The following is a 24,313-nucleotide window of genomic DNA, read 5'->3' as shown; positions in this document are numbered from 1 at the left end:
ACGCCTCCAGCACTTCCATGTCCACCTGCAAGGAGTGGCCGATGGGCAGGAGCCTGCCCAGAACAGGCTCAGAGATGGGGCTTTCAACCCAAACCATTCCATCATTCCATGATCTCTGCCTGTATTGATGTTGCACTGTTCCCTCTCAAATTTAAATTCCCAAATTTAGATGATTTATTCAAGGAATCATTTTAAAATTATTCAGGAATAAAAAGGGAAGCATCAAACATACAAGAATCATTCCTACACCCACCAAACCATTCTTAACTGGAAGCCTATTCCCACATCTCTGTCCTTGTTTTGCTTTCCTGGAAAACCTTGTGATCCCAGAGTCTCTTAGAGCGATGTACTGGCATTACTGGAAGGTTTGCTCTCTCAGAGAGCCTGGGGGGTTTACAGCACTTGTTCCTCTGCATCTTTATCCTTTCATCAGCTTTCCCCTGGAACGGTGCTGTGGGAGAAGCTTGGAATTACTAGAAATGGATCAGGTTCACATTTTTTCCCCACCAGTTTTCAACTGTTTTGAAATGTGCCCAGGAACACTGCTGTGAAAGGATCAATCAGAACATCCTGAAAGAGAAAACCACCTCCAGCAGCAGCCGGAATGATCCCATTTCTGTTCTTACCTGGTCCTGCCAGAGCTCCCAACAGCCATTCCCATTCCGAAACAAGAGCTGTGGAAGACATTCCTGCTGTCCATGAGGGTGAGGAGGCAGTTTTGGATGTTCTTTGCTGTGGAATCAGACAACAAACAGAGTGTAAATGATCTTGGTGGTCCCTTCCAAGCCAAACCACCCCGTGATTCCATGCGTGGATCAGCACCTGTCCCAACTCCATTCCAGAAACCTCCTCCCATTAACCCAGAACTTTCCTTTTTCTGCTCAACATCAGGGATTTGCTGCCGAGTGCCCCGGGCAGGGGACGCCTCAGCCTTCCCTGGGACCGCAGCATTCCTTGGGACCGCAGCATTCCCTGCGCTGCCTCAGCCTTCCCTGCGCTGCCTCAGCCTTCCCTGGGACCGCAGCATTCCCTGCGCTGCCTCAGCACTCCCTGCGCTGCTGTTCCACGCCGATCCCGTGTCCAGCGCCTGTGCGGGCTGCAGTGCCGGGCTCTCCCCACAAGGCGGCAGCACCGGGAGCGAGCAGCCCCGGCCGGTCCCGCTGGCTCGGGGCAGCTGCGCCTTGAACCCGCCCTGAGCCGGCGGGGCCGTGAACACAGCGGGCACAAACCCCACTGCAGATTAACCCAGATTTTACCCCAAAATGTTCATTTTGTCCCCTACAGAATCCGCCCCGGAGCGACGCCTTGGGCCCCGCACGGCCGAGGCAGCTCCGGTGCCCCGTGCCCGCAGCTCCCGCTGTGCCGGGACAGCGATCCCTGTGCCGGGACACCCATCCCTAGGCCAGGACAGCAACCCCTGTGCCAAAGACCCATCCCTGTGCCAAACACCCATCCCTGGGCCGGGGCAGCCATCCCTGGGCCGGGGCAGCCATCCCTGGGCCGGAATACCGATCCCCCGCGGCCCCCACCGTTCGCTCGGGGCTGTCCCCGTTCCCGACTCACCTCCGAGCCCGGAGCAGCCGCCCCGGTGCCCCCGGCCCGGCCACGCTGCTCCCCGGGCTCCCCGCCATTGCCGCTCCCGGCGAGGAAGGGCGGAAGTCACCGGGACCGCACCAATGTGGCGATCGGGTCAGTGGCTATTCGACCTTCTCAAGATGGCGGCACGGAAGGACCCCGCTCCGTCTATTCGGCTGCCTGAATTCTCCCGCCTGCCCCAGGCGCCGCTGACCCCACAGTCGGTGTCCGCATAGCGGGAAACGCCACAGAAAATTGTGCTGAAAGCGCTGGGTCTGCGTCGGCGTCGCGTTCAGGCAGCCGAATAGACGGACCGGAAGGCCTTTGAGCCGCCATCTTGGGAAGGTCAAAAAAGCAGCGTAAGGAGCGCCATCTTTGGTGTGGCAAACATGTGACTTCCGCCCCCGTCGCCATCTTGGGTGCGGGCTGAAGCCACTTCCGGTTGGGCCGCCATTTTTAGTGTGGTACAGGTAAGGCCCCCCCGCCTCACAACGGCGTCTGTCTATTCGGCTGCCTGAATCCGGCCCTGACTCCGACGCCGGCCCCGCGCTTTCCGCGCGATTTTCCGCGGTGCTTCCCGGTGCGAGGACACGGCTGGTGGGGTCAGCGGCGCCGGAGGCGGGCGACTGCTCCGCGACCGGCGGCAGGCATCGGCAGGGACGCCTCTCAAAGGGGCCTAGCGCGTCCGCCATCTTGAGTGTGGCGGAAGTGTCACCCGCCTTCTGCAAGGTCCTGGCAGCTGCTAAAAAAGCGTCACTTATGCCATCCCGAAAGCGCCCAACTGCGCCTTCCTTTCCGAGCCGCCCTCTCGAGAGCGGCACATGGGCATCTCTATTCTGACCGTGCGCGCCCAGTGCTCCCCGCCCCGTGTCGTGCAGGGACCGCGCCTCTGCTGCCCGGCAAAACCGGCCCCGCCCCCCGCGCTGTCATTCCTCGCGGTCGCCGCCCCGCACGGCGCCCACTCCTCTCCATAGCTGTGGCCCCGCTCACGCACGGCCCTGTCCCTCGGCGCTCCGAACCGCCCTTCGCCCCTCCCCTCCGCTGACAGACCCAGCCCCGCTCGCTCCCGCTCCTTGCCCTTGCCACGCTCGGCAGCCACCGAGGCCGCCGCCCTCTCGGCTCAGCCGGCACCGGGCGGCAGCAGCGCCGCCCAGCTCAGCCCGGGGGCAGGGACAGAGCAGAGGGAAAAGCCGCCTCTGGGCGCTCTGCAGCTCCTGCAGCCCGAGCGTCTCGGCTCCTGGGGCCAGGCACTTGCTTCTTTCCTTCCTGGAGAAAAACGCCGGCTCGTTATTCTCAAAACTTGCTGATCTCTATTCCCAGCCTCTTCTATTCCTGTATGCGACAGAGTAGAGAGAGAGGGCTGGCTTATTTCAAAATGAATTTACATCTAAATTAGCAGCATTTGTCTATAGCTGTAAAAATGAAGAACTTAACAGCTTTTAGTATTTTACACTGTCACACACACATCCCTCCCAGTGGATTTTCTGGCAGTTTTGGGCCCCTCTGGGGGAGGTCACCCAGCATTGGCCCCCCCTCATTCCCCACTCACCTGCTCCTCCACCGCATCGTGGCTCTCCCTGCGACATTGGGGGGCCCCAAATGACATCAGAGCCCCCGAGTCTCCACCCCCTCCCCCAGCCGTTTTTCCTCACCCCAAAGAATGAACAAAACGAGACAAACTGCCCTGGACAGCAGCACGGCACATTAATAAAGCCATTTCCATGCAAACATCCCCCAGAAAGGGGCTCGGCAGGCACAGCCAAGGGGGGCAGCCCCCAGAAGGCTCGGAGCCCCTCCCCAGCTCCGCTGTCCCGGGCTGGCACGGGGGCAGCGCGCCCCACGACGCTGCCGCGGCTCCCGCTCAGGCTCCGCTCCGCTCCTGCGCTCGGGGCAGGGGCAGGAGCTGTCCCATCCCTTCCCTACCGCGCCGCTGCTGCCCCCGCGAGGCCGCGGCTCCGGGATCCCAACCTGCGCTCACGGACACATCGAGCGCTGCGGTGGGAGCACGGGGGGAGAGACCAGGAGAGGCAGAAAGAGGGAGCGGGAGCAGAGGGGACACAGGAGGAAAAGGAAGAGCAGGCTGCAGGATGAAACTGAAAAAAACCCCCCACCTGCGATGGGCAGCACGACAGAGAGGGATTAAAAAAGAACAGGGCCAGGGGACGGGACAGAAGGATCCCGTGAGAAACAACGGCACAGGGAGCACGACGGATCCACCGAGAATAAAAAGGAACAGCAGGGAGGCATGGAGAAGGACAGAGAAAGACGGAGCGGTAAACACACAGCAAAGACAGAGGGATAATACAGAGACAGAGAGGGAAACAAGGACGGAGGGAGGAAACGAGCGCGGCACGAGGGCGTGCGGGGAAGACGGGCAAGGCGCAGCAGAGGGACGGGGAAAGAGAGGGATGGGCAGCAGGACAGGGGCTCCCAAGAGAAGGGTACCGTGAGGGAGAGGGACCGAGCAGCCGATGCAGACAGGGACAGGCAAAAGGACAGCGAGAGGGACAAAGAAATACAGTCAGACTGCAGCACAAAGGGAAAAGGAGAGCAAGAAAGAAGGAAAGAGAAAGATGCGGGCGGCGAGGGAGACACAGAGAGACAGAACAGGGAGAGGGATTGAGCAGAATTTATTAAATAAAGGTCAGTATGGATTTCTTAAAAGAACACCAGGACATCCCTACCACGGAACTCTGCTGCCTGCTTCAACTTCACAGCTGTCGGGGAACATTTCTCCCCCCTCTCCTCTCTGCGGTGTTCATTAAATAAAGATTATTTATTTCTTAAAAGAAAAACAAGAGAGAGTGAAGCAGTGAAAGGGAATGGCATGGGGAGCACACAGGTCAAGAAAGCAACACAAAAGACACACTGGACAGAGAGAAGAAAAGAGGTGGAAAGTTGGACGGAAGAGTGAAAGAAAATCAGGAACAAACGCCAGGACTTTAATTAGAGAGGGTGGCTGACGAACCTGCCAGTAAAGCAGCGGCTCGAACAGAAGCTGCTGCTGTCACGGCTGGGCCCGGCACTCACTAATTAACATCTGTCTCCGGGCAGGGCCATGAAGCCCCTGCTGAAACAGGAGGGGAAAGCCGAGGGGATGATGCGCACCGGGTTCGGCGCCGCTCAGCCCCAATCCCAGCCCGTGGCGCCAGTGAACGCACCCCGATCTCCAAACCTTCTCTCAGGGAAATTCCACCTTCGCCCCTTCTCCTCCCCTGCCGGGGTCTCCGTGGGCCCGGAACAAACACGATGAGAGGTTTCTCTGTTGCAGGTTCTTTGGAAATCCTACACTGACTTTGAGAGGGAGCAAGAGGAGGAGAAGACAACCAGGAAACTTTACTGCCAACCAACATCAAAGCCCTCGCACCGGAGAAGAACGAACAGCTCGTTTTTACGCGGCCAAATTCCTTCCAGTTTCAGCATCGTCTGTTTCCCAGCACTGTGAGAACTGCTGGGCACAGCACCACGAGTGAAATGCTCTCGTGTTCAGAAGGCACAATTGCAGAGAACAGACAGCAAAGCCGTCTCGAGGCAATTTGGGCACACAAAACCCCCTTTTTTGCACCCTGAGCTTTCTGTTAAGCCACACCTGAAATTCCGAGTTTCTCCGTACTCTGCCCCAGAGCTTCCCTCTCCCGTCAGCGCCGTAGGCAGGATTGATCCCATACTCACAAACCCCCCTTGCCACGATCGGCGCTCTCTGCCCGCCAAGGACACGGCACCGGGCAGGGACATTTCTCCCACTCCCCGGCAGAGACCTCCTCCTGCCACATCCAGGGAACCGCAGCCGCTCAGGGAACACCAACTTTGTCCTGGGCTGGGAACAGGACAGGGACAAGGAACACTTTGAAGTCATTCCCACCTCGGTGCTGTCCAGACCTGGCAGAAAGCGCTTCCCACACCTCTCCTGGAATTCTCTTCCCCGGCCCTTCCAGCTTCGGAAGGCTTCCGTGGGAGCCTCAGCTTTCGGTGCAGCTCAGAAGCTGCACGCGCCTAAAGCATCCCCACGGGAACACGAAGCTTCCCTCGGGCATTTCGTTTCTTTATCCCAAATATTCTCCCCACTCAGCCACAAGCTAGAAAGAACAAAAGGGAAAAGAAGGAAGACCAATTAATTCTGACATAAGGAGTCTTGACTATCCCGACATGCTGCCACGTGAAAAAACATCCCTGCCCCTCTAACAAATCCCTCTGATACTGGCTCCATTCAGGATCAATTATTTAAACGCTGTATTAAGGAGCGTAAGGACACAACGCTTGGAATTCTCAAAAACGGCTCAGCTTGGCTACTCCAAGCACTTTCCCACCCGGGGAGCTGAGCTGTCCCAGATTTAAACGCCACGTTTGATCCAAATCCGACAGAAATCTGATCTTGTTTGGCTACTGAGCTTTCCCAAAAGATGTGCAGTCAAGCCTGGAAATCCTCACTGAAGCTTTGCCATGTCACATCGGGATTTACCCTTGGGAAAACCCCACTCGGAGCACTTGGGTTTCAAGAGGTTGCACCCGATGTTACAGACACAGAATTCCTGTGGGGTTTGGCATTTCCTGCACCTCCAAACACGTGAAAAGAATGAAGTGCAGAGTCCCAAGGCTCCATTATTGCCATTCTCCTCACATCCCTTTCCTCAGCTCCACGTGGATTTGTGCCTCCTCTGAAGGGCTGGAAAGGAATTTGGGAACCCCCTTCCGTTTCTTCAGTTTTCAGCCTTTTCTCTGAGGCAGCCCAAAAGGCAAACAGGAGAAAAAACCCCAGAAATGCACAAAATCCCAGCCCCTCCCAAGATGCAGCTCCTCACACCAAACCTTGGGAGAATCCCTGGTGCTTCCAACATTGCTGCAATCCCACCTGGAGCTGAGCTTACAGGGTGCTCTGCCTAATCCACATGCAAGCCTGGATAGCCCAAAGCCTGGCAGGAAAAGAGGAGAAAAAGTGAAGGGGAGAGGGGAAAAAATGGAGTTTTGGGTTTTCCCCGTGTTTGCAACAGGATTGAAGGGCAGGATGGAGAGGTTTCGTGGAAAAGAAGTACCAAAGGCTGCTTAATTGCCAGCAATTAGCGCTGCTCAGGTTGAATCCAAGAGGACAAATGCACCGGGATCAAACAGGAGCGGCCGACAGGATGGGTTATGACACGGATCTGTGAAGCTGGAGCCTTCTTTCTTCTCCAGGGCTCTCCCAGAAATTCTCCATGGCCGGACGTGCTCCCGGCTCTCCCCGCTGGGGAGGATGGACTTGGATAGCCCGGCTGACTGGTGAGCCTAAAACAAGAAAGTGATGCAGTGATCCAAGTGTTTTTCCAAGGAAATGACATATTCTCTGGACCTGGGATAACCCATATCCCATGGCCTTCTCCAGGAAGGGTCCCAGCTGGATATGGTCTCCCAGAAAGGATTCCATAGGGGCTCACCTTTTGCCTGGAGCTCGGCTGAAGTCCTCAGCAATGCCAGGGAATGTGGCCATTGGAGGCTTTGGGCAGATTTGGCTCATTTGCCTTTTTAGGCTTTGCTTCCTTCTCTCAGCCTTCCCACTGGATTGTGGCCTCCGAGGAATACGTAAAATCCCATTGGATTCCTGCTCTTTTGGACATTTTTTGTACCGTTCCTGTACAAAACGAGGCCCCCTGTTCGGATGCTTTTCCCCACCGTTCCCCGGCAGTTTTATCTGCCAGTGCATTCCCTGCGTTGCTTGGGCTCTTCCCAGATCTCTGAGCTCCTTCACAAGGCAGGAGATGGATTTGGCCCAGGAACGAAACCCTCCCCAGGAATTGTCTGATGCCATCTCCGCATTTGACAGCTGATCCTTGTGCTCAAAGGATCCCTCTTTCTTCCCTTCAGCCAATTCCAAGGCTCGCTGCCCCCAGCTGGGAACAGTCCCCAGTCTGATCCCTGCAGTCTTCCCTGCCAGGATCCTGCTCAGGAATCCATGGGCTACAAATGTAAGAATTAATTCTTCCCACCCCTGCCCACTTCTAATTCCAAAGGATTTGGTGTCTGCCTTACCCGGCTGGAGCCTGCTTCCAACTCTGTTCTTGCTGCTTCTGCTGCTTTCCATTGCCCAGGAATTCCACTGATGGAGTGACAGCGTTTTCCACCTCCTCCAGGATTCCCTCTGTTGTGTTTGGGTGCTGGAAGGATATCAAAACCAGGGCCTCACTATCAGGAATTACGTCCCTGGATTTATTCCTTTCCAAGTGTCACCTCTTCCCAACAAAGCCCTGGGCATCCAAGGAATAGAGAAATTGATGTGCTGACCACTGTTTACTCCTCTGGAATGTCAGAGCTTGGGAAAATGGGCAGCTGGAGCTTTTCCTGGTGCTACCCATGAAGTGTATTTTACCTAAGAGCCCCTTCTCATGCCTTTGCCTGTATCCACCAAAAATCCACCCGTTCATTCCCCAGCTGCTGCCTCCCTCTTTTCCTTTATCCCACAGAATTTTAACAGGTGAATATTCCCCTCTGCAAGAGCACCTTTCATTCCAAACCTAAGAACAAACAAATCATTCCCTTGGACCTTCCTTATTAGAATCCCACTGAGAGCAGTGGATGCCAAATGATCCTCTGCTGGCCTCTGCTGCATTCCTGGAGCAGGGATTCTTTCCCTCTTTCCCCCTCCGTGGTGACTGCCCTGCTCTGCCCCCTTTTCTGGCTTTGTTCCACAGCTTTTGTTTCCACCTCTTGCATCCTTTCCCTCACTCCAGGAGCTCCCAGCAGTTCCACACCCTCTTTTCTCCCATCCTGATCATTTCTCCAAGAACAGAGCTGTGCATTTCAGTTCCCTTCTCTTTTCTCCGACAATTCCCACCAATCCAGACCTAAAGCTGACACAAGGAACACTCAGTGCCCACAAATGCAAATCCAGACCTGGCCATGCCTAAACCAGCAACTCTGAACACACAATCCTGGACCATCTGCATTAATTCAAACCTAACATTTAGGACACGGTTCAGGCTGCAGCACAAAGTCAGTGCAGACAAACGCTCCACAGGAACAGTGGGATTTCCTGTTCTTCCTGCAGTGGCATTTATGGCTGAGCCGTTCAGAACAAGGCCTGAGCACACAGGACTGGAGAATAAACACCCAGCAACAACCCCTGTGCTTGGCAGGGGCCTGGGGCATCCCAGTCCAGGCTATTGGCTTCTTTTCCTTTTCTTCACTGCAATTAACCTTTAACAGGAACTTGTGAATCCATCCAGATAAGGAGACATTTCCTGAAACAGATCCTCCATATAAACAGGAACAGAGAAGCTCACTGCCACATTCAGAAACCCTTCAGCAAAGCACTTGCAAAAGCAAAGGTGCTGAGGGATTCCCAGGAGCAGCAGGGAACCCAAGCGAAGGGGGGAAACCGGCCCACGGCAAACAGCTGCCACTGCTTCGCACTCCAGTCGCTCTGCAAGCGCAGCTTCCCTGGAATTTCACCCTCAGCATCTCTTCCAAGCTCCACAGGGGAACAAACAGGTACTCCAACATCTCCTTCCTTTGTACTTTGAGCAGCACAGACCCCCCGGGAGGAACTGGAATCCAAAGGCAGATCTAAACATGGGACTCCCACTTGCCACTCTCTCTACCTTTTCTCCAGCTTGGCCCTGGGCTGGGAAACAAAAGACAACAAATGTTTAAAAACCATCCTTGAGGTGTCTTGAGGATGCCCAGGCCTGGGAGAAAGCCCTTCCCACCAGCCTGCCCAACATAATCAGGTGCAGCTGCATATCCCAAACTGCTCCTGAAATTTGTGCCACACTGATTCAATTACTTGGTTTACTTCTATGGAGTCATTAACTCTAGAAAAAAGGTTCATCGAAATCTGAGGGCTCCAACTAATTCAGTGGACATTTTCCTCAGGCAAACAACTAACCCAATGAACTCCTGTGCTGAGAGTTCACCCCCATCTCACGGGCACCGGCCATGTCACAGCCAAAACCTTGCCCGGACCCAGCACAGCGCCCTGGCCCTCCACACACGGGCACCTCTGGGAGCCATGGGCCAGCAATAGCCCAGCGCCTCTCAGGGGCCTGGGCCAAAGAGCTGCAGCAGCCGGAGCGCCCCGGGGAGAGAGAGGAACCCGCGAGTTCTGCACCCACGCAGCGGAGCAGCTGCCCTGGCCCAGCTCTGCCTCCTGTGCCAGCAGCAGGGTAGGTGCAGCTCTCACCCACCAGGGCTGCAAGGGGCAAGCGCCTGCGCCCAGCTGGGCACCGATGTGGCGCGGCCCCAGCGCGCTCCGCCAGTGCCCCCCAGGAACAAAGGGCAGCACCAAACGAGACTCACCCACAGCGCTCCCAAAAACTCTCCAGCACCATTTGCTGCTAGCCTCTCGCTGCCAGGGCCCAACAAGCTCTGGCTCAGGTCCTGTCCCAGGCTCGCCGGTGACCTTGAGAGGAAAAGGTTATGTTCAAATTCAAGCAGGAGCTAAAAACAACAGAGAAGCACAGAACGAGACAAATTATCTTCCACCGCCCTCAGTAGCCTCAATTCAGGAGAGTCGGCAGAAACTCAAGAGTTGCACAGGGCAAAGGTCCAGGTGTACCTTTAGATACATTCAAACATCCTGGAGCCCTGGGCTTTCCTAGTGCCTCGGTACCCAACGTCAGGGGGGGAAATATCCCAGTTCAGGCTTCCCCAGCCCATGTGCAGGTGTCACCCCCAGCCCTCCCAGGGGCTCCCAGTTCCCAGGGCAGAGCAGAACCAGCACCCAGCCAGCAGCCCCTCGGGCCTGGGAGCTGTGGGGCACTTCCAGAAGTACACCATGCCTTGGAGCAAGCTGGCCAAACAATTCCACACCTAAACCCTTCAATCCCTGCAAGTCAAGGCAGACTCCCAAATGCCCCAGAATTCGCACCTGCCATGGAAAAGTTAAAAGATCAACGTCTGCCTGAACTGCATTTGCAGGGTCCACTTGCACCCATTTTGCTCTGCCTCACGCTGGCAAATTGCCCGGAACGTGCTGTGTCCAAGAGGCCGGAAACCATGGAAAACTCCTGACACTGGTATCCCGACTCTGCCTCTTGCAGACACCCAGCTCAGGGAAAGCTTTGCAGCAAAGCCCATCCTAAAGGAGCTGTTTTCCCCGAGGAAGCCCAGCAGCGGCAGCGCTGCCCCAGAGCACAAAGCAGCAGCTGTGCCGGGGAAGAGCATCCTTCAGTTCCTCTGCTGCTCCCTTGACCACAGAGCTGTTCCTAGGCCACATTCACCTGCCTGGAGCACCCATGGTCCCGAGTGCCCGGAGCTGGGCTGGCACCGGCACAGGCGGCACGGGCAGGATGGCCCAGGGGCTCAGCACGGCCCCGGCTGCTCCGGGAGTGCCACGGCAAAGATGTGCCTGGTCCCGGCTGGAGCGGGGCAGGAGCGGGGCTGTCGGGGGGAAGGCGGCCCCGGGGGGGTCTGGGCGTGTGCGAGGGGTCAGGAGGGGTCAGGAAGGCTCTGGATGCTGCCGATCCCAAATGTCCGCGCTGGAGAGCAGCAGAGCCCGACGGGCAGCGCTTCAAGGTGGGAAGAGGCTGCCGGGCAGGAAACCTGCGGGATGGGATGGGATGGGATGGGATGGGATGGGATGGGATGGGATGGGATGGGATGGGATGGGGATGGGATGGGATGGGATGGGGAGCAGCTCAGCTCTGCTTCCTTGGGCCTGGGGGAGGTTTTGGCAATGATCCTGGAGCTGTTCTCGGAATGGGAATTACTTCTGACAAGCAGCCAGCTGCCTCACCAGCACTGCCAGCACTGCCAGCATTCCAGTGCCACCAGCACCACCAGCATCCCTCTGCTGCTGGAGGGACCATGACGCCTCAGGGAAGAAAAATGAGGAATGGTAGAAGCCTGTCATGAGAGGGAAGGCAGTTGGGGAATGGGACATTCTGCAGGAAAGGAGTGTTTCTAACCAGGGGGAAATCAGGAGCCTTTGCAAAATTGTTCATGTGGGGCTTCTGACAAAAGCCACTTCCTCTGTAGCAAAAAGCCGCAAGATAAAAACTCCGGGCAAGTGGAGCTCTGACGTACCCAAAGTCACAATTTACGACTCTCCCGTGACCCCACCCAGCCTGGGGAAGCAACACGAGGACAGGGCACGGAGAGGAGCTGGTGGGACAGCAGTGGGCACCTCCTGGTGATCTGGGCACTTTCTCCTTCGTGTTCCTGGCCTGGGAGGAGCCGCTTTAGGATGTGGATCCCAAAGGAGCAAGGGGAGCCAGGAAGCGCCGCTGATGGGGACAGAGCCCCTGTGCCTGCTGCTGCCCCACACTGAACAGGTCAGTGGAATGTTCTCCTTCCTCCCTGCCCCACCTTCCTCTCCTCCTGCAGCTGCTCTGTTCCTGCCACCCTCTCCCGGTGACCGCAGTGCCCTCCCCAGCTCTTCCCTGCTCCTCCCTGCTCTTCAATTCTGCATCTTGATACCAAAATGGGCCAGAACAAACTTTCTAACACAATGGGAAGTGTGAGGAAGCAGGAATTCTTTACCTGTGCAGGACACACAGGAGGATCTCTCCCTGGTTCTCTGTGTGGGGAGACTTTATGGCAAAGTTTTTATCCATTATAACCACACACAGGCATTCAAACATATTTATTGTCTGATACATAAACATCACTTTCCTAGGACTCATCTCCGCCTGGAAGTCCTTTCATGATCCTGGAGGTTCATCAGGAGGGCTCTCTGGTGCTTCTATTCACTGAGTGCTGCCATATTAAAGGTGACCGCGCCTTGAACTTTTCCTTTGGCCATGCGCTGTTGCTTCTTGTTACAGAACTGCCCCAGAACCACTGCAGGCCTCCTGATCTGTTCCTGCACTGCCCCAGCCACGTTTATCATCCTGTGTGCACACTTCCACATACTTTTATCTTTTTGGCTGGTTGGTCTTTCAGCAACTGCAGGGGAGCTGAATATTTTTATTTCCTATTTTATTTATCAGTCTCCTGCCAAACAGACCAACCCTCCCACCTCCCTCTCCCACCCCACCATTCCCACCACCCTCCTCCCCTGCACATCTCACTTCTCTCCACCGAATCCTTCCCGCTGCAGGGAGCTGCTGAGGAGCCGCTTGGTCCATCCCTGGATTCTCCAAGCACTGACTGCCCATCCACTCTGACCACAGCCAGGGCCACATCCCAGCGCCTGCCCAGCGCCCATCCATGGCGGTGAGCTCTGTGTTCCCACCTTCGGCTTCACCCACTGAAGGGGATGATCCATGTGAGATAGATGTCACCAGTGTGGCCATACACAGTGTGACACTGCTCATCTGCCTCTGTGGGCTGGCTGGGAACGGGGCCGTCCTCCGGCTCCTCACACTGAAAGCCCACAACACCCGCATCTTTGACCTGGCTGCTGTTGACTTCATCTTCCTCCTCTTCGCACTCCCCTCTGCCCTGCTCTTCCTGCTGGAGGACGTGTCCTGCTCTCCTATCCTGCCCCAGGTGTACGTGAGCTTCCTTTTCCAGCTGTCAGTGGTCTCCTACTACTGGGGGCTCTACCGCCTGGCCCGCCTCAGCGTGATTATCAACCTGAGAAAGCTCTTCCAGCTCTGCTGGTGCCACCCTCCCCTGCGCCTGCTGTGGGTAGTTGACAGTGCCCAATTCTGGGCCTTCTTCGCTCTCTTCACTGTCATTCCCACGGTGACAATGATGTGCCCATCACAAGAGCAGGAGCACTGCCGGGTGGCTCTCATCTCCATGTTCGTTGTCATCCTGCTCCTCATTACTGCACCCTTGGTCATCACCCGCACAATTGACATCGTTAAAGCCAAGTGTGGCTCCCAGCAGCAGCAACCCGAGAGGCGCGACATCGTTGTCTTCCTCATTGTGCTCTTCACTCTCTTCCTCAGCCTCTGGAATTTCCTGCAGCAGCTCGGTTACACCGGTGTGTCAAGACAGGTTTTTTTCCTGCTCGCCTGCATCAACAGCAGCATCAAACCCTTCATCTACTTCTCAGTGGGGAGTTCCTGGAGGCCCTGCTCTGAGGGGAGGTGCTGGACGCTCTGTACCGTGAGGTTCCTCAGGGAATCCCTCCGGACAGTCTTTGAGGAGCAAGAAAAAACCACTCCCAGCAGCAATGCTGTGGGCATGGACATGGTGATCTGAGCCTGTTGATCCCTTCCCCTGCACATCTGAAGGATCTTGGGACAGTGGCTGAGGGTTTCCTTGAGCCACCAGATCAATAAATATCCACGGGATCACCCTCCCTGTGCTGGTGTAATCCCGCAGGAGAAAGGAGCAGGGGCAGTGCCAAGGGCAATGTGGGAGGGAAGCTCCACCAGGAGCACATTGGAGCATGGATTTCCTCCTCCCTCACAGGCCTTAGAGCACTGTTCCCCCAAAGGGATTGTGCTCCACACAGCCGTGATCCCTAAAATCCCCCTGCCGTGGTTCCTGCATCCCTCTGCAGTCTGATATCAATAAACAGCTCCTGAAACCTGAGCTGCCTTGGCCCCCTCTGCCAGCGCTCCCCGGCTGCCTCTGGCTCCTGCTGCCAGCCGGGAATGTGGGTGGAGGGCGGGGACACGGCCACGGCTGGTGCTGCCCGGAGCCCCCGTGATGCCGAGTGCCCGGAGCTGGGCTGGCACCGGCACAGGCGGCACGGGCAGGATGGCCCAGGGGCTCAGCACGGCCCCGGCTGCTCCGGGAGTGCCACGGCAAAGATGTGCCTGGTCCCGGCTGGAGCGGGGCAGGAGCGGGGCTGTCGGGGGGAAGGCGGCCCCGGGGGGGTCTGGGCGTGTGCGAGGGGTCAGGAGGGGTCAGGAAGGCTCTGGATGCTGCCGATCCCAAATGTCCGCGCTGGAGAGCAGCAGAGCCCGACGGGCAGCGCTTCAAGGTGGGAAGAGGCTGCCGGGCAGGAAACCTGCGGGATGGGATGGGATGGGATGCGATGGGATGGGATGGGATGGGATGGGATGGGATGGGATGGGATGGGATGGGATGGGGAGCAGCTCAGCTCTGCTTCCTTGGGCCTGGGGGAGGTTTTGGCAATGATCCTGGAGCTGTTCTCGGAATGGGAATTACTTCTGACAAGCAGCCAGCTGCCTCACCAGCACTGCCAGCATTCCAGTGCCACCAGCACCACCAGCATCCCTCTGCTGCTGGAGGGACCATGACGCCTCAGGGAAGAAAAATGAGGAATGGTAGAAGCCTGTCATGAGAGGGAAGGCAGTTGGGGAATGGGACATTCTGCAGGAAAGGAGTGTTTCTAACCAGGGGGAAATCAGGAGCCTTCGCAAAATTGTTCATGTGGGGCTTCTGACAAAAGCCACTTCCTCTGTAGCAAAAAGCCGCAAGATAAAAACTCCGGGCAAGTGGAGCTCTGACGTACCCAAAGTCACAATTTACGACTCTCCCGTGACCCCACCCAGCCTGGGGAAGCAACACGAGGACAGGGCACGGAGAGGAGCTGGTGGGACAGCAGTGGGCACCTCCTGGTGATCTGGGCACTTTCTCCTTCGTGTTCCTGGCCTGGGAGGAGCCGCTTTAGGATGTGGATCCCAAAGGAGCAAGGGGAGCCAGGAAGCGCCGCTGATGGGGACAGAGCCCCTGTGCCTGCTGCTGCCCCACACTGAACAGGTCAGTGGAATGTTCTCCTTCCTCCCTGCCCCACCTTCCTCTCCTCCTGCAGCTGCTCTGTTCCTGCCACCCTCTCCCGGTGACCGCAGTGCCCTCCCCAGCTCTTCCCTGCTCCTCCCTGCTCTTCAATTCTGCATCTTGATACCAAAATGGGCCAGAACAAACTTTCTAACACAATGGGAAGTGTGAGGAAGCAGGAATTCTTTACCTGTGCAGGACACACAGGAGGATCTCTCCCTGGTTCTCTGTGTGGGGAGACTTTATGGCAAAGTTTTTATCCATTATAACCACACACAGGCATTCAAACATATTTATTGTCTGATACATAAACATCACTTTCCTAGGACTCATCTCCGCCTGGAAGTCCTTTCATGATCCTGGAGGTTCATCAGGAGGGCTCTCTGGTGCTCCTATTCACTGAGTGCTGCCTTATTAAAGGTGACCTCGCCTTGAACTTTTCCTTTGGCCATGCGCTGTTGCTTCTTGCGACAGAACTGCCCCAGAACCACTGCAGGCCTCCTGATCTGTTCCTGCACTGCCCCAGCCACGTTTATCATCCTGTGTGCACACTTCCACATACTTTTATCTTTTTGGCTGGTTGGTCTTTCAGCAACTGCAGGGGAGCTGAATATTTTTATTTCCTATTTTATTTATCAGTCTCCTGCCAAACAGACCAACCCTCCCACCTCCCTCTCCCACCCCACCATTCCCACCACCCTCCTCCCCTGCACATCTCACTTCTCTCCACCGAATCCTTCCCGCTGCAGGGAGCTGCTGAGGAGCCGCTTGGTCCATCCCTGGATTCTCCAAGCACTGACTGCCCATCCACTCTGACCACAGCCAGGGCCACATCCCAGCGCCTGCCCAGCGCCCATCCATGGCGGTGAGCTCTGTGTTCCCACCTTCGGCTTCACCCACTGAAGGGGATGATCCATGTGAGATAGATGTCACCAGTGTGGCCATACACATTGTGACACTGCTCATCTGCCTCTGTGGGCTGGCTGGGAACGGGGCCGTCCTCCGGCTCCTCACACTGAAAGCCCACAACACCCGCATCTTTGACCTGGCTGCTGTTGACTTCATCTTCCTCCTCTTCGCACTCCCCTCTGCCCTGCTCTTCCTGCTGGAGGACGTGTCCTGCTCTCCTATCCTGCCCCAGGTGTACGTGAGCTTCCTTTTCCAGCTGTCAGTGGTCTCCTACTACTGGGGGCTCTACCGCCTGGCCCGCCTCAGCGTGATTATCAACCTGAGAAAGCTCTTCCAGCTCTGCTGGTGCCACCCTCCCCTGCGCCTGCTGTGGGTAGTTGACAGTGCCCAATTCTGGGCCTTCTTCGCTCTCTTCACTGTCATTCCCACGGTGACAATGATGTGCCCATCACAAGAGCAGGAGCACTGCCGGGTGGCTCTCATCTCCATGTTCGTTGTCATCCTGCTCCTCATTACTGCACCCTTGGTCATCACCCGCACAATTGACATCGTTAAAGCCAAGTGTGGCTCCCAGCAGCAGCAACCCGAGAGGCGCGACATCGTTGTCTTCCTCATTGTGCTCTTCACTCTCTTCCTCAGCCTCTGGAATTTCCTGCAGCAGCTCGGTTACACCGGTGTGTCAAGACAGGTTTTTTTCCTGCTCGCCTGCATCAACAGCAGCATCAAACCCTTCATCTACTTCTCAGTGGGGAGTTCCTGGAGGCACTGCTCTGTGGGGAGGTGCTGGACGCTCTGTACCGTGAGGTTCCTCAGGGAATCCCTCCGGACAGTCTTTGAGGAGCAAGAAAAAACCACTCCCAGCAGCAATGCTGTGGGCATGGACATGGTGATCTGAGCCTGTTGATCCCTTCCCCTGCACATCTGAAGGATCTTGGGACAGTGGCTGAGGGTTTCCTTGAGCCACCAGATCAATAAATATCCACGGGATCACCCTCCCTGTGCTGGTGTAATCCCGCAGGAGAAAGGAGCAGGGGCAGTGCCAAGGGCAATGTGGGAGGGAAGCTCCACCAGGAGCACATTGGAGCATGGATTTCCTCCTCCCTCACAGGCCTTAGAGCACTGTTCCCCCAAAGGGATTGTGCTCCACACAGCCGTGATCCCTAAAATCCCCCTGCCGTGGTTCCTGCATCCCTCTGCAGTCTGATATCAATAAACAGCTCCTGAAACCTGAGCTGCCTTGGCCCCCTCTGCCAGCGCTCCCCGGCTGCCTCTGGCTCCTGCTGCCAGCCGGGAATGTGGGTGGAGGGAGGGGACACGGCCACGGCTGGTGCTGCCCGGAGCCCCCGTGATGCCGAGTGCCCGGAGCTGGGCTGGCACCGGCACAGGCGGCACGGGCAGGATGGCCCAGGGGCTCAGCACGGCCCCGGCTGCTCCGGGAGTGCCACGGCAAAGATGTGCCTGGTCCCGGCTGGAGCGGGGCAGGAGCGGGGCTGTCGGGGGGAAGGCGGCCCCGGGGGGGTCTGGGCATGTGCGAGGGGTCAGGAGGGGTCAGGAAGGCTCTGGATGCTGCCGATCCCAAATGTCCGCGCTGGAGAGCAGCAGAGCCCGACGGGCAGCGCTTCAAGGTGGGGAGAGGCTGCCGGGTGTTGGGGTCCCTCCCCTGCCGTGTAGCCCTGGGAGAGGGGCCCTGAGGGCACAGACACGGGGTTTCCCTGCCCCTGCTCAGCCTCGTTCCCATTGGTTGGTTTGTGTTCCCTGCGCGGGCAGAAGGACCCTTGGTCCCGTGACTGGAACAGTTCCTGGGCAGAGCTCCGGCCATGCGGCTGGAGAAATAAACATCTCTGAAACATCTATCAAGAATCTGTCTGTCCATATATATTTCCTTTCCACGGGACTCCTGGTTTGATATATGCGTGTTGCAGGATCCCCACTGCAACAAATGGTGGAGAATTGAGAGCAGAACGATCCCCGATCCCTAAGCGACTGATTTGTGTGAGTAAACCCTGGAAACTTTGGATTCCTCTTCTTGGTTTTGCTTTGCTATTCCATATCTAAACTATGGAGGAACCGTGGGAAGACTCTTGGCTCTCAGAGCCGCATATGGACATTTTTCTTAAACTTAAAATGATTCTTGAACAACGATTTGTAAATTTTAGCTTGATTCAAGCTCAAAAAGAACTGAAACACTTCCTGGCATGGTTGTTTAAGAACTTTTTCTATGTTTCTTGGGATTTAATTCTTACCAAGGGCTTTTGGAAAACCGTTTGGACACAGTTAATACTGGAGTCAAAATATATGCCGATGGAAGAATATTTTCGTGAATATTATTTAGTTACCGAGACTGTTGAGCAATGTCAGCTGTGTCCTGGCGAAGGGAAGCGTGGCGCAGGGACCGTGCGGCCCAGGCCACGTGCACCGAGCGCTCTGCGAGCAGCAGCGAGGCAGTTCCCGCGCGCGGGCGGAGCCACGCGAGCCGCAGTGTCGGCGGCGGAGCGAGGCGCGGCGGGAGCGGCGGGACCCGGCGGTGCCCGTCCGGTCCCGCGCAGTGCGTGGTGGAGCGAGCCCTGTGAATGCCCGGCCGAGAGGGGCGGCGCGCGGGTGGTGGCCGGCTGCGGTGGAGCGGAGCCGCGCCGAACCGAAACACGCGCTGGAGCAGGGCGCGGGGGGGTCATCGCTCGGGGGCCCGGCCGAGATGTGGGTACAGCGCCTGGCATCGGCAGCGAAGCTGTGACCAGAGGAGGCGACGCACGGAGAACTGAGCGGCACGGCCCGGCCCGGCCCGCGCAGCCCCGAACGCGACCCCGGGAAGAGCGCGCAGGCACCAGCAGCTCCGACAATTCCAACACGGGAGCGACCGAAGGAGAGAGCAAAGACGCAGCGAGACAGAAAACAGCAGCCACTCGGAAAAAGGAAAAGATCATAGTAACTAAGACCTTAGGGATAGTAAAATGGTATAATGTTAAGCAAAATTATGGTTTTATAACAAGGTGTGACAACCAGCAAGACATATTCGTGCATAGAACTGCTATTAAAAAGAATAACCCTGAAAAATGGATCCCAAGCTTGGGAGATGGAGAGGTGGTGGAATTTAATATTGTACTAGGGAGAAAAGGGTTACAAGCATCGCAGGTCACTGGGCCTGATGGTGTTCCTGTAAAAGGCAGTATATATGCAAAAAATCGTAGTCATGTTAGACAGTATCTCCATTGTAAGCCCCCCCTACAGTTTCCCTTTCCTAATCCCACCTTTCCCTTTTACCCTATGTCCTATTACCCCCAGTGTATTCCCAATCCGTTTTTTCATCCATGGTTTCCCTCACAAAACCATGCTTTTGCCAATTGTTTCCCCAAAAATCCCTTTCCAATGCCGAGTGGGGGATGAAAAGGGGGAGGGAAGAAGTTAAACCCTCTCCTGCCTCAGTTTCCCCACAAAGCATGCTCAGAGTTCTGTCTCCCTTCTGTCAGTCCTAAGATGTTCCACAGAATCTGTTTGGACATTTAAAGACTCAGGAGGGTGGCTTGTTTTGTCTTGAAACGGTTCTTGTTATGTTTATCCAGTTGTTTTCATTCTCCTTTTATTAAAATAAAACGGGTGAGGTGTTGGGGTCCCTCCCCTGCCGTGTAGCCCTGGGAGAGGGGCCCTGAGGGCACAGACACGGGGTTTCCTGCCCCTGCTCAGCCTCGTTCCCATTGGTTGGTTTGTGTTCCCTGCGCGGGCAGAAGGACCCTTGGTCCCGTGACTGGAACAGTTCCTGAGCAGAGCTCCGGCCATGCGGCTGGGGAAATAAACATCTCTGAAACAGCTAGCAAGAATCTGTCTGTCCATATATATTTCCTTTCCACGGGACTCCTGGTTTGATATATGCGTGTTGCAGGATCCCCACTGCAACAGCCGGGCGGGAAACCCGCGGGATGGGATGGCATGGGATGGGATGGGATGGGATGGGGATGGGATGGGATGGGATGGGATGGGATGGGGTGAGGATGGAGGGCCGGGGTGTGGTTGGGGATGGAGAGCAGGAATGAGAATGGGACGGAGATAGGATGGGGAGCAGCTCAGCTCTGCTTCCTTGGGCCTGGGAAAGGTTTGGGCAATGATCCCAGAGCTATTCCTGGAATGTGAATTACTTCTGACAAGCACTCACCTGCCTCACCAGCACTGCCGGCACAGCCAGCACTGCCAGCATTCCAGTGCCACCAGCACCACCAGCATCCCTCTGCTGCTGGAGGGACCATGACCCCTCAGGGAAGAGAAACGAGGAATGGTAGAAGCCTGTCAGGAGAGGGAAGGCAGTCGGAGAATGGGAAATTCTGCAGGGAAGGAGTGTTTCTAACTAGGAGGAAAGGAGGAGCCGTTTGCAAAATTGTTCATGTGCGGCTTCTGACAAAAGCCACTTCATCTGTAGCAAAAAAATGCCAAGACAAATAACGCCCAGGAAGTGGACGTACCTAAAGTCGCAATTTCTGACTCCCCCGTGACTCCATGGAGCCTGGGGGAGCAACACGAGGACAGGGCACGGGGAGGAGCTGGTGGGACAGCAGTGGGCACCTCCTGGTGATCTGGGCACTTTCTCCTTCGTGTTCCTGGCCTGGGAGGAGCCGCTTTAGGATGTGGATCCCAAAGGAGCAAGGGGAGCCAGGAAGCGCCGCTGATGGGGACAGAGCCCCTGTGCCTGCTGCTGCCCCACACTGAACAGGTCAGTGGAATGTTCTCCTTCCTCCCTGCCCCACCTTCCTCTCCTCCTGCAGCTGCTCTGCGCCTGCCACCCTCTCCCGCTGACCGCAGTGCCCTCCCCAGATACCCCCTCTTTTCCTGTGCATCCTGTCTGTATCTTAATACCCAAAATGAGCCAGAATAAACTTTCTAACAGAATGGGAAGCCTGAAGAAGCAGGAATTCTTTACCTGTGCAGGACACACAGGAGGATCTCTCCTTGTTCTGTGTGTGGGGGGAGACTTTACAGCAGGGGTTTTTATCCATTAGAAACACACAGAGGCATTAAGGCGTGGTTCTTGTCTGATACATAAACATCCCTTTCCTAGGACTCATCTCCATGCATCCACCTCCTCCTGGGAGTCCTTTCATGATCCTGGAGGTTCATCAGGAGGGGTCTCTGGTGCTCCTATTCACCGAGTGCTGCCATATTAAAGGTGACCTCGCCTTGAACTTTTCCTTTGGCCATGCGCTGTTGTTTCTTGTGACAGAACTGCCCCAGAACCACTGCAGGCCTCCAGATCTGTTCCTGCACTGCCTCCAGCCACGTTTATCATCCTGTGTGTACACTTTTACATCCTTTTATCTTTTTGGCTGGTTGGTCTTTCAGCAACTGCAGGGGAGCTGAATATTTTTATTTCCTATTTTATTTATCAGTCTCCTGCCAAACAGACCAACCCTCCCACCTCCCTCTCCCACCCCACCATTCCCACCACCCTCCTCCCCTGCACATCTCACTTCTCTCCACCGAATCCTTCCCGCTGCAGGGAGCTGCTGAGGAGCTGCTTGGTCCATCCCTGGATTCTCCAAGCACTGACTGCCCATCCACTCTGACCACAGCCGGGGCCACATCCCAGCGCCTGCCCAGCGTCCATCCATGGAGGTGAGCTCCGTGTTCCCACCTTCGGCCTCACCCACTGATGGAGCCGATCTGTGTGAGATAGGTGTCACCGACATGGCCATACACGGTTTCACGCTGCTCATCAGCCTCTGTGGGGTGGCCGGGAATGCGGCTGTCTTCTGGTTCCTCGGCTTCCACATCAAGAGGGACACCATGAAACCCATCACTGCCTACATCCTTGACCTGGCCATTATCGACTTCCTCTTCCTCATCTTCATGGTCCCCTCTTCCCTGCTTTTCCTGCTGGAGGATTTGTCCTGCTCTGCCATCATGCCCCCAGCATACATTAGCTTCCTTTTCCTCCTGTTCGTGTTGTTCTACAGCGTAGGGCTGTTCCGGCTGACGGCCATCAGCATCGAGAGGTGCAGGTCCATCCTCTGCCCACGTGGGTACTTCTGCCACCTTCCCCAGGACCTGTCATGGGTGGTGGTGAGTGCCCTGCTCTGGGCCCTGTCCATCGCTGTCATCGCTGCCATTTCCGCAGTGACTTCCCTGTGCCAGTCACAGGAACGCGAGCACTGCCGGGGGGCTCTCATCTCCCTGTACATCCTCAGCTTCCTCGTCTTTGCTCCATCCGTGGTCATTTCCAGTGCAATCCTCTTCATCCATTTCAAGGGTAGCTGCCAGCAGCAGCAACTCCAGAGGCTCGACATCATTGTCTTCCTCATTATGCTCCTCACTCTCCCCATTAGCGTCTGGAATTTCCTGCAGCAGCTCGGCTACACCACTGTGTCCTCCCAGGTCATTCTCCTGTTCGCCTGCATGCACAGCACCATCAACCCCTTCATCTACTTCTCTGTAACAAAGAGCTGGAGGCAGCGCTCCATGAAGTCCCTCAGGAAATCCCTCCAGAAGGTCTTCGAGGAGTCAGAAGAAAACACGGCCTGCAGCAGTGATGACACCATGGACATGGGGGCCCTGAGCCCATTGAACCCTTCAACTGCACCGATGGAGGACCAAGGGGCAGTGGCTGAGGGATTCCTTGAGCCACCAGATCAATAAATATCCACGGGATCACCCTCCCGCACTGTATTCCAGCAGGAGAAGGGAGCAGGGGCAGTGCCAAGGACGATGCGGGAGGGAAGCTCTGCAGGGAGCACACTGGAGCATGGCTTTCCTCCTCCCTTCTGGTTTCTAGAACACTGTTCCCCCAAAGGGATCGTGCCCCTCATGACTGTGATCCCAAAAATCCCCCTGGCATGGTTCCTTCGGACAAGCAGCCAGCTGCCCCACCAGCACTACCAGCATTCCAGTGCCACCAGGACCACCAGAATCCCTCTGCTGCTGGATGGACCGTCACCCCTCAGGGAAGAGAAATGAGGAAAGGTAGAAGCCTGTCAGGAGAGGGAAGGCAGTTGGAGAATGGGACATTCTGCAGGGAAGGAGTGTTTCTAATCAGGAGGAAAAGAGGAGCCATTTTCAAAACTCTTCATGTGGACCTTTTTGACAAAAGTCAATTCCTTTGTGGTAAAGAAAAAAAAAAATTCAAGATAGATAACTTCAAGGAAGTGGAGCTCTGACAAAGCCAAAGTTGTAAAACTGGTTTCAACTGCCCTATGACCCCATGGAGCCTTGGGGAAAAAACACGAGGACAGGGCACGGGGAGGAGCTGGTGGGACAGCATGGGCACCTCCTGGTGATCTGGGCACTTTCTCCTTCGTGTTCCTGGCCTGGGAGGAGCCGCTTTAGGATGTGGATCCCAAAGGAGCAAGGGGAGCCAGGAAGCGCCGCTGATGGGGACAGAGCCCCTGTGCCTGCTGCTGCCCCACACTGAACAGGTCAGTGGAATGTTCTCCTTCCTCCCTGCCCCACCTTCCTCTCCTCCTGCAGCTGCTCTGTGCCTGCCACCCTCTCCCGCTGACCGCAGTGCCCTCCCCAGATACCCCCTCTTTTCCTCTGAATCCTGTCTGTATCTTAATACCCAAGTGAGCCAGAATAAACTTTCTAACACAATGGGAAGCCTGAAGAAGCAGGAATTCTTTACCTGTGCAGGACACACAGGGGGATCTCTCCTTGTTCTGTGTGTGTGGGGAGACTTTACAGCAGGGGTTTTATCCATTAGAAACACACAGAGGCATTAAGGCGTGGTTCTTGTCTGATATATAAACATCACTGTCCTAGGACTCATTTCCATGTATCCACCTCCTCCTGGGAGTCCTTTCATGATCCTGGAGGTTCATCAGGAGGGCTCTCTGGTGCTCCTATTCACCGAGTGCTGCCATATTAAAGGTGACCTCGCCTTGAACTTTTCCTTTGGCCATGCGCTGTTGCTTCTTGTTACAGAACTGCCCCAGAACCACTGCAGGCCTCCTGATCTGTTCCTGCACTGCCCCAGCCACGTTTATCATCCTGTGTGCACACTTTTACATCCTTTTATCTTTTTGGCTGGTTGGTCTTTCAGCAACTGCAGGGGAGCTGAATATTTTTATTTCCTATTTTATTTATCAGTCTCCTGCCAAACAGACCAACCCTCCCACCTCCCTCTCCCACCCCACCATTCCCACCACCCTCCTCCCCTGCACATCTCACTTCTCTCCACCGAATCCTTCCCTCTGCAGGGAGCTGCTGAGGAGCTGCTTGGTCCATCCCTGGATTCTCCAAGCACTGACTGCCCATCCACTCTGACCATAGCCGGGGCCACATCCCAGCGCCTGCCCAGCGT

General features: G+C 56.1%; 4 protein-coding genes and 1 long non-coding RNA gene across 6 annotated transcripts in view; 3 read left to right on the top strand and 2 right to left on the bottom strand.

Moving 5' to 3' along the window:
• LOC125327704 overlaps positions 1 to 24,313 on the bottom strand; it is a 95,335-nt gene that overhangs the window by 51,351 nt on the left and 19,671 nt on the right. The window contains exon 9 of the mRNA XM_048307490.1: positions 9,841 to 9,981. Within this exon, the coding sequence (XP_048163447.1) occupies positions 9,841 to 9,981 (141 nt within the window). The remainder of the gene's footprint in view (positions 1 to 9,840; positions 9,982 to 24,313) is intronic.
• LOC125327423 lies at positions 2,943 to 5,311 on the bottom strand. The gene is made up of 2 exons (XR_007204238.1): positions 4,751 to 5,311; positions 2,943 to 4,642 (listed from the first exon to the last, which is right to left on the bottom strand). It is a non-coding gene; the product is annotated as an uncharacterized LOC125327423 (long non-coding RNA).
• Positions 11,213 to 13,974, top strand: LOC125327350 (mas-related G-protein coupled receptor member H-like). Its single transcript, XM_048306791.1, has 2 exons — positions 11,213 to 11,816; positions 12,584 to 13,974. The coding sequence occupies exon 2, from the start codon at positions 12,694 to 12,696 to the stop codon at positions 13,636 to 13,638; it is 945 nt and encodes a 314-aa protein (XP_048162748.1). The 5' UTR covers positions 11,213 to 11,816; positions 12,584 to 12,693; the 3' UTR covers positions 13,639 to 13,974.
• LOC125327351 (mas-related G-protein coupled receptor member X1-like) lies at positions 15,902 to 17,269 on the top strand. Its single transcript, XM_048306792.1, has one exon. The coding sequence runs from the start codon at positions 15,989 to 15,991 to the stop codon at positions 16,931 to 16,933; it is 945 nt and encodes a 314-aa protein (XP_048162749.1). The 5' UTR covers positions 15,902 to 15,988; the 3' UTR covers positions 16,934 to 17,269.
• LOC125327336 (mas-related G-protein coupled receptor member H-like) lies at positions 20,129 to 23,160 on the top strand. Of its 2 annotated transcripts, XR_007204185.1 has the most exons (3): positions 20,181 to 20,734; positions 21,518 to 21,633; positions 22,363 to 22,376. XR_007204185.1 is itself a non-coding variant. In XM_048306775.1 (2 exons), exon 2 carries the CDS (start codon positions 21,628 to 21,630, stop codon positions 22,651 to 22,653), a length of 1,026 nt encoding a protein of 341 aa, XP_048162732.1. In that variant the 5' UTR covers positions 20,129 to 20,734; positions 21,518 to 21,627; the 3' UTR covers positions 22,654 to 23,160. The 2 variants fall into 2 exon arrangements, 1 of the variants encoding a protein (XP_048162732.1); XM_048306775.1 differs by having other exon boundaries at positions 20,129 to 20,734; positions 21,518 to 23,160.

This window comes from Corvus hawaiiensis, chromosome 6, assembly GCF_020740725.1.
Source record: "Corvus hawaiiensis isolate bCorHaw1 chromosome 6, bCorHaw1.pri.cur, whole genome shotgun sequence".
Taxonomy (NCBI): domain Eukaryota; kingdom Metazoa; phylum Chordata; class Aves; order Passeriformes; family Corvidae; genus Corvus; species Corvus hawaiiensis.
The sequence above is the reverse complement of the archived record's forward strand: the minus strand, read 5'-3'. Positions and strand labels throughout refer to the sequence as shown.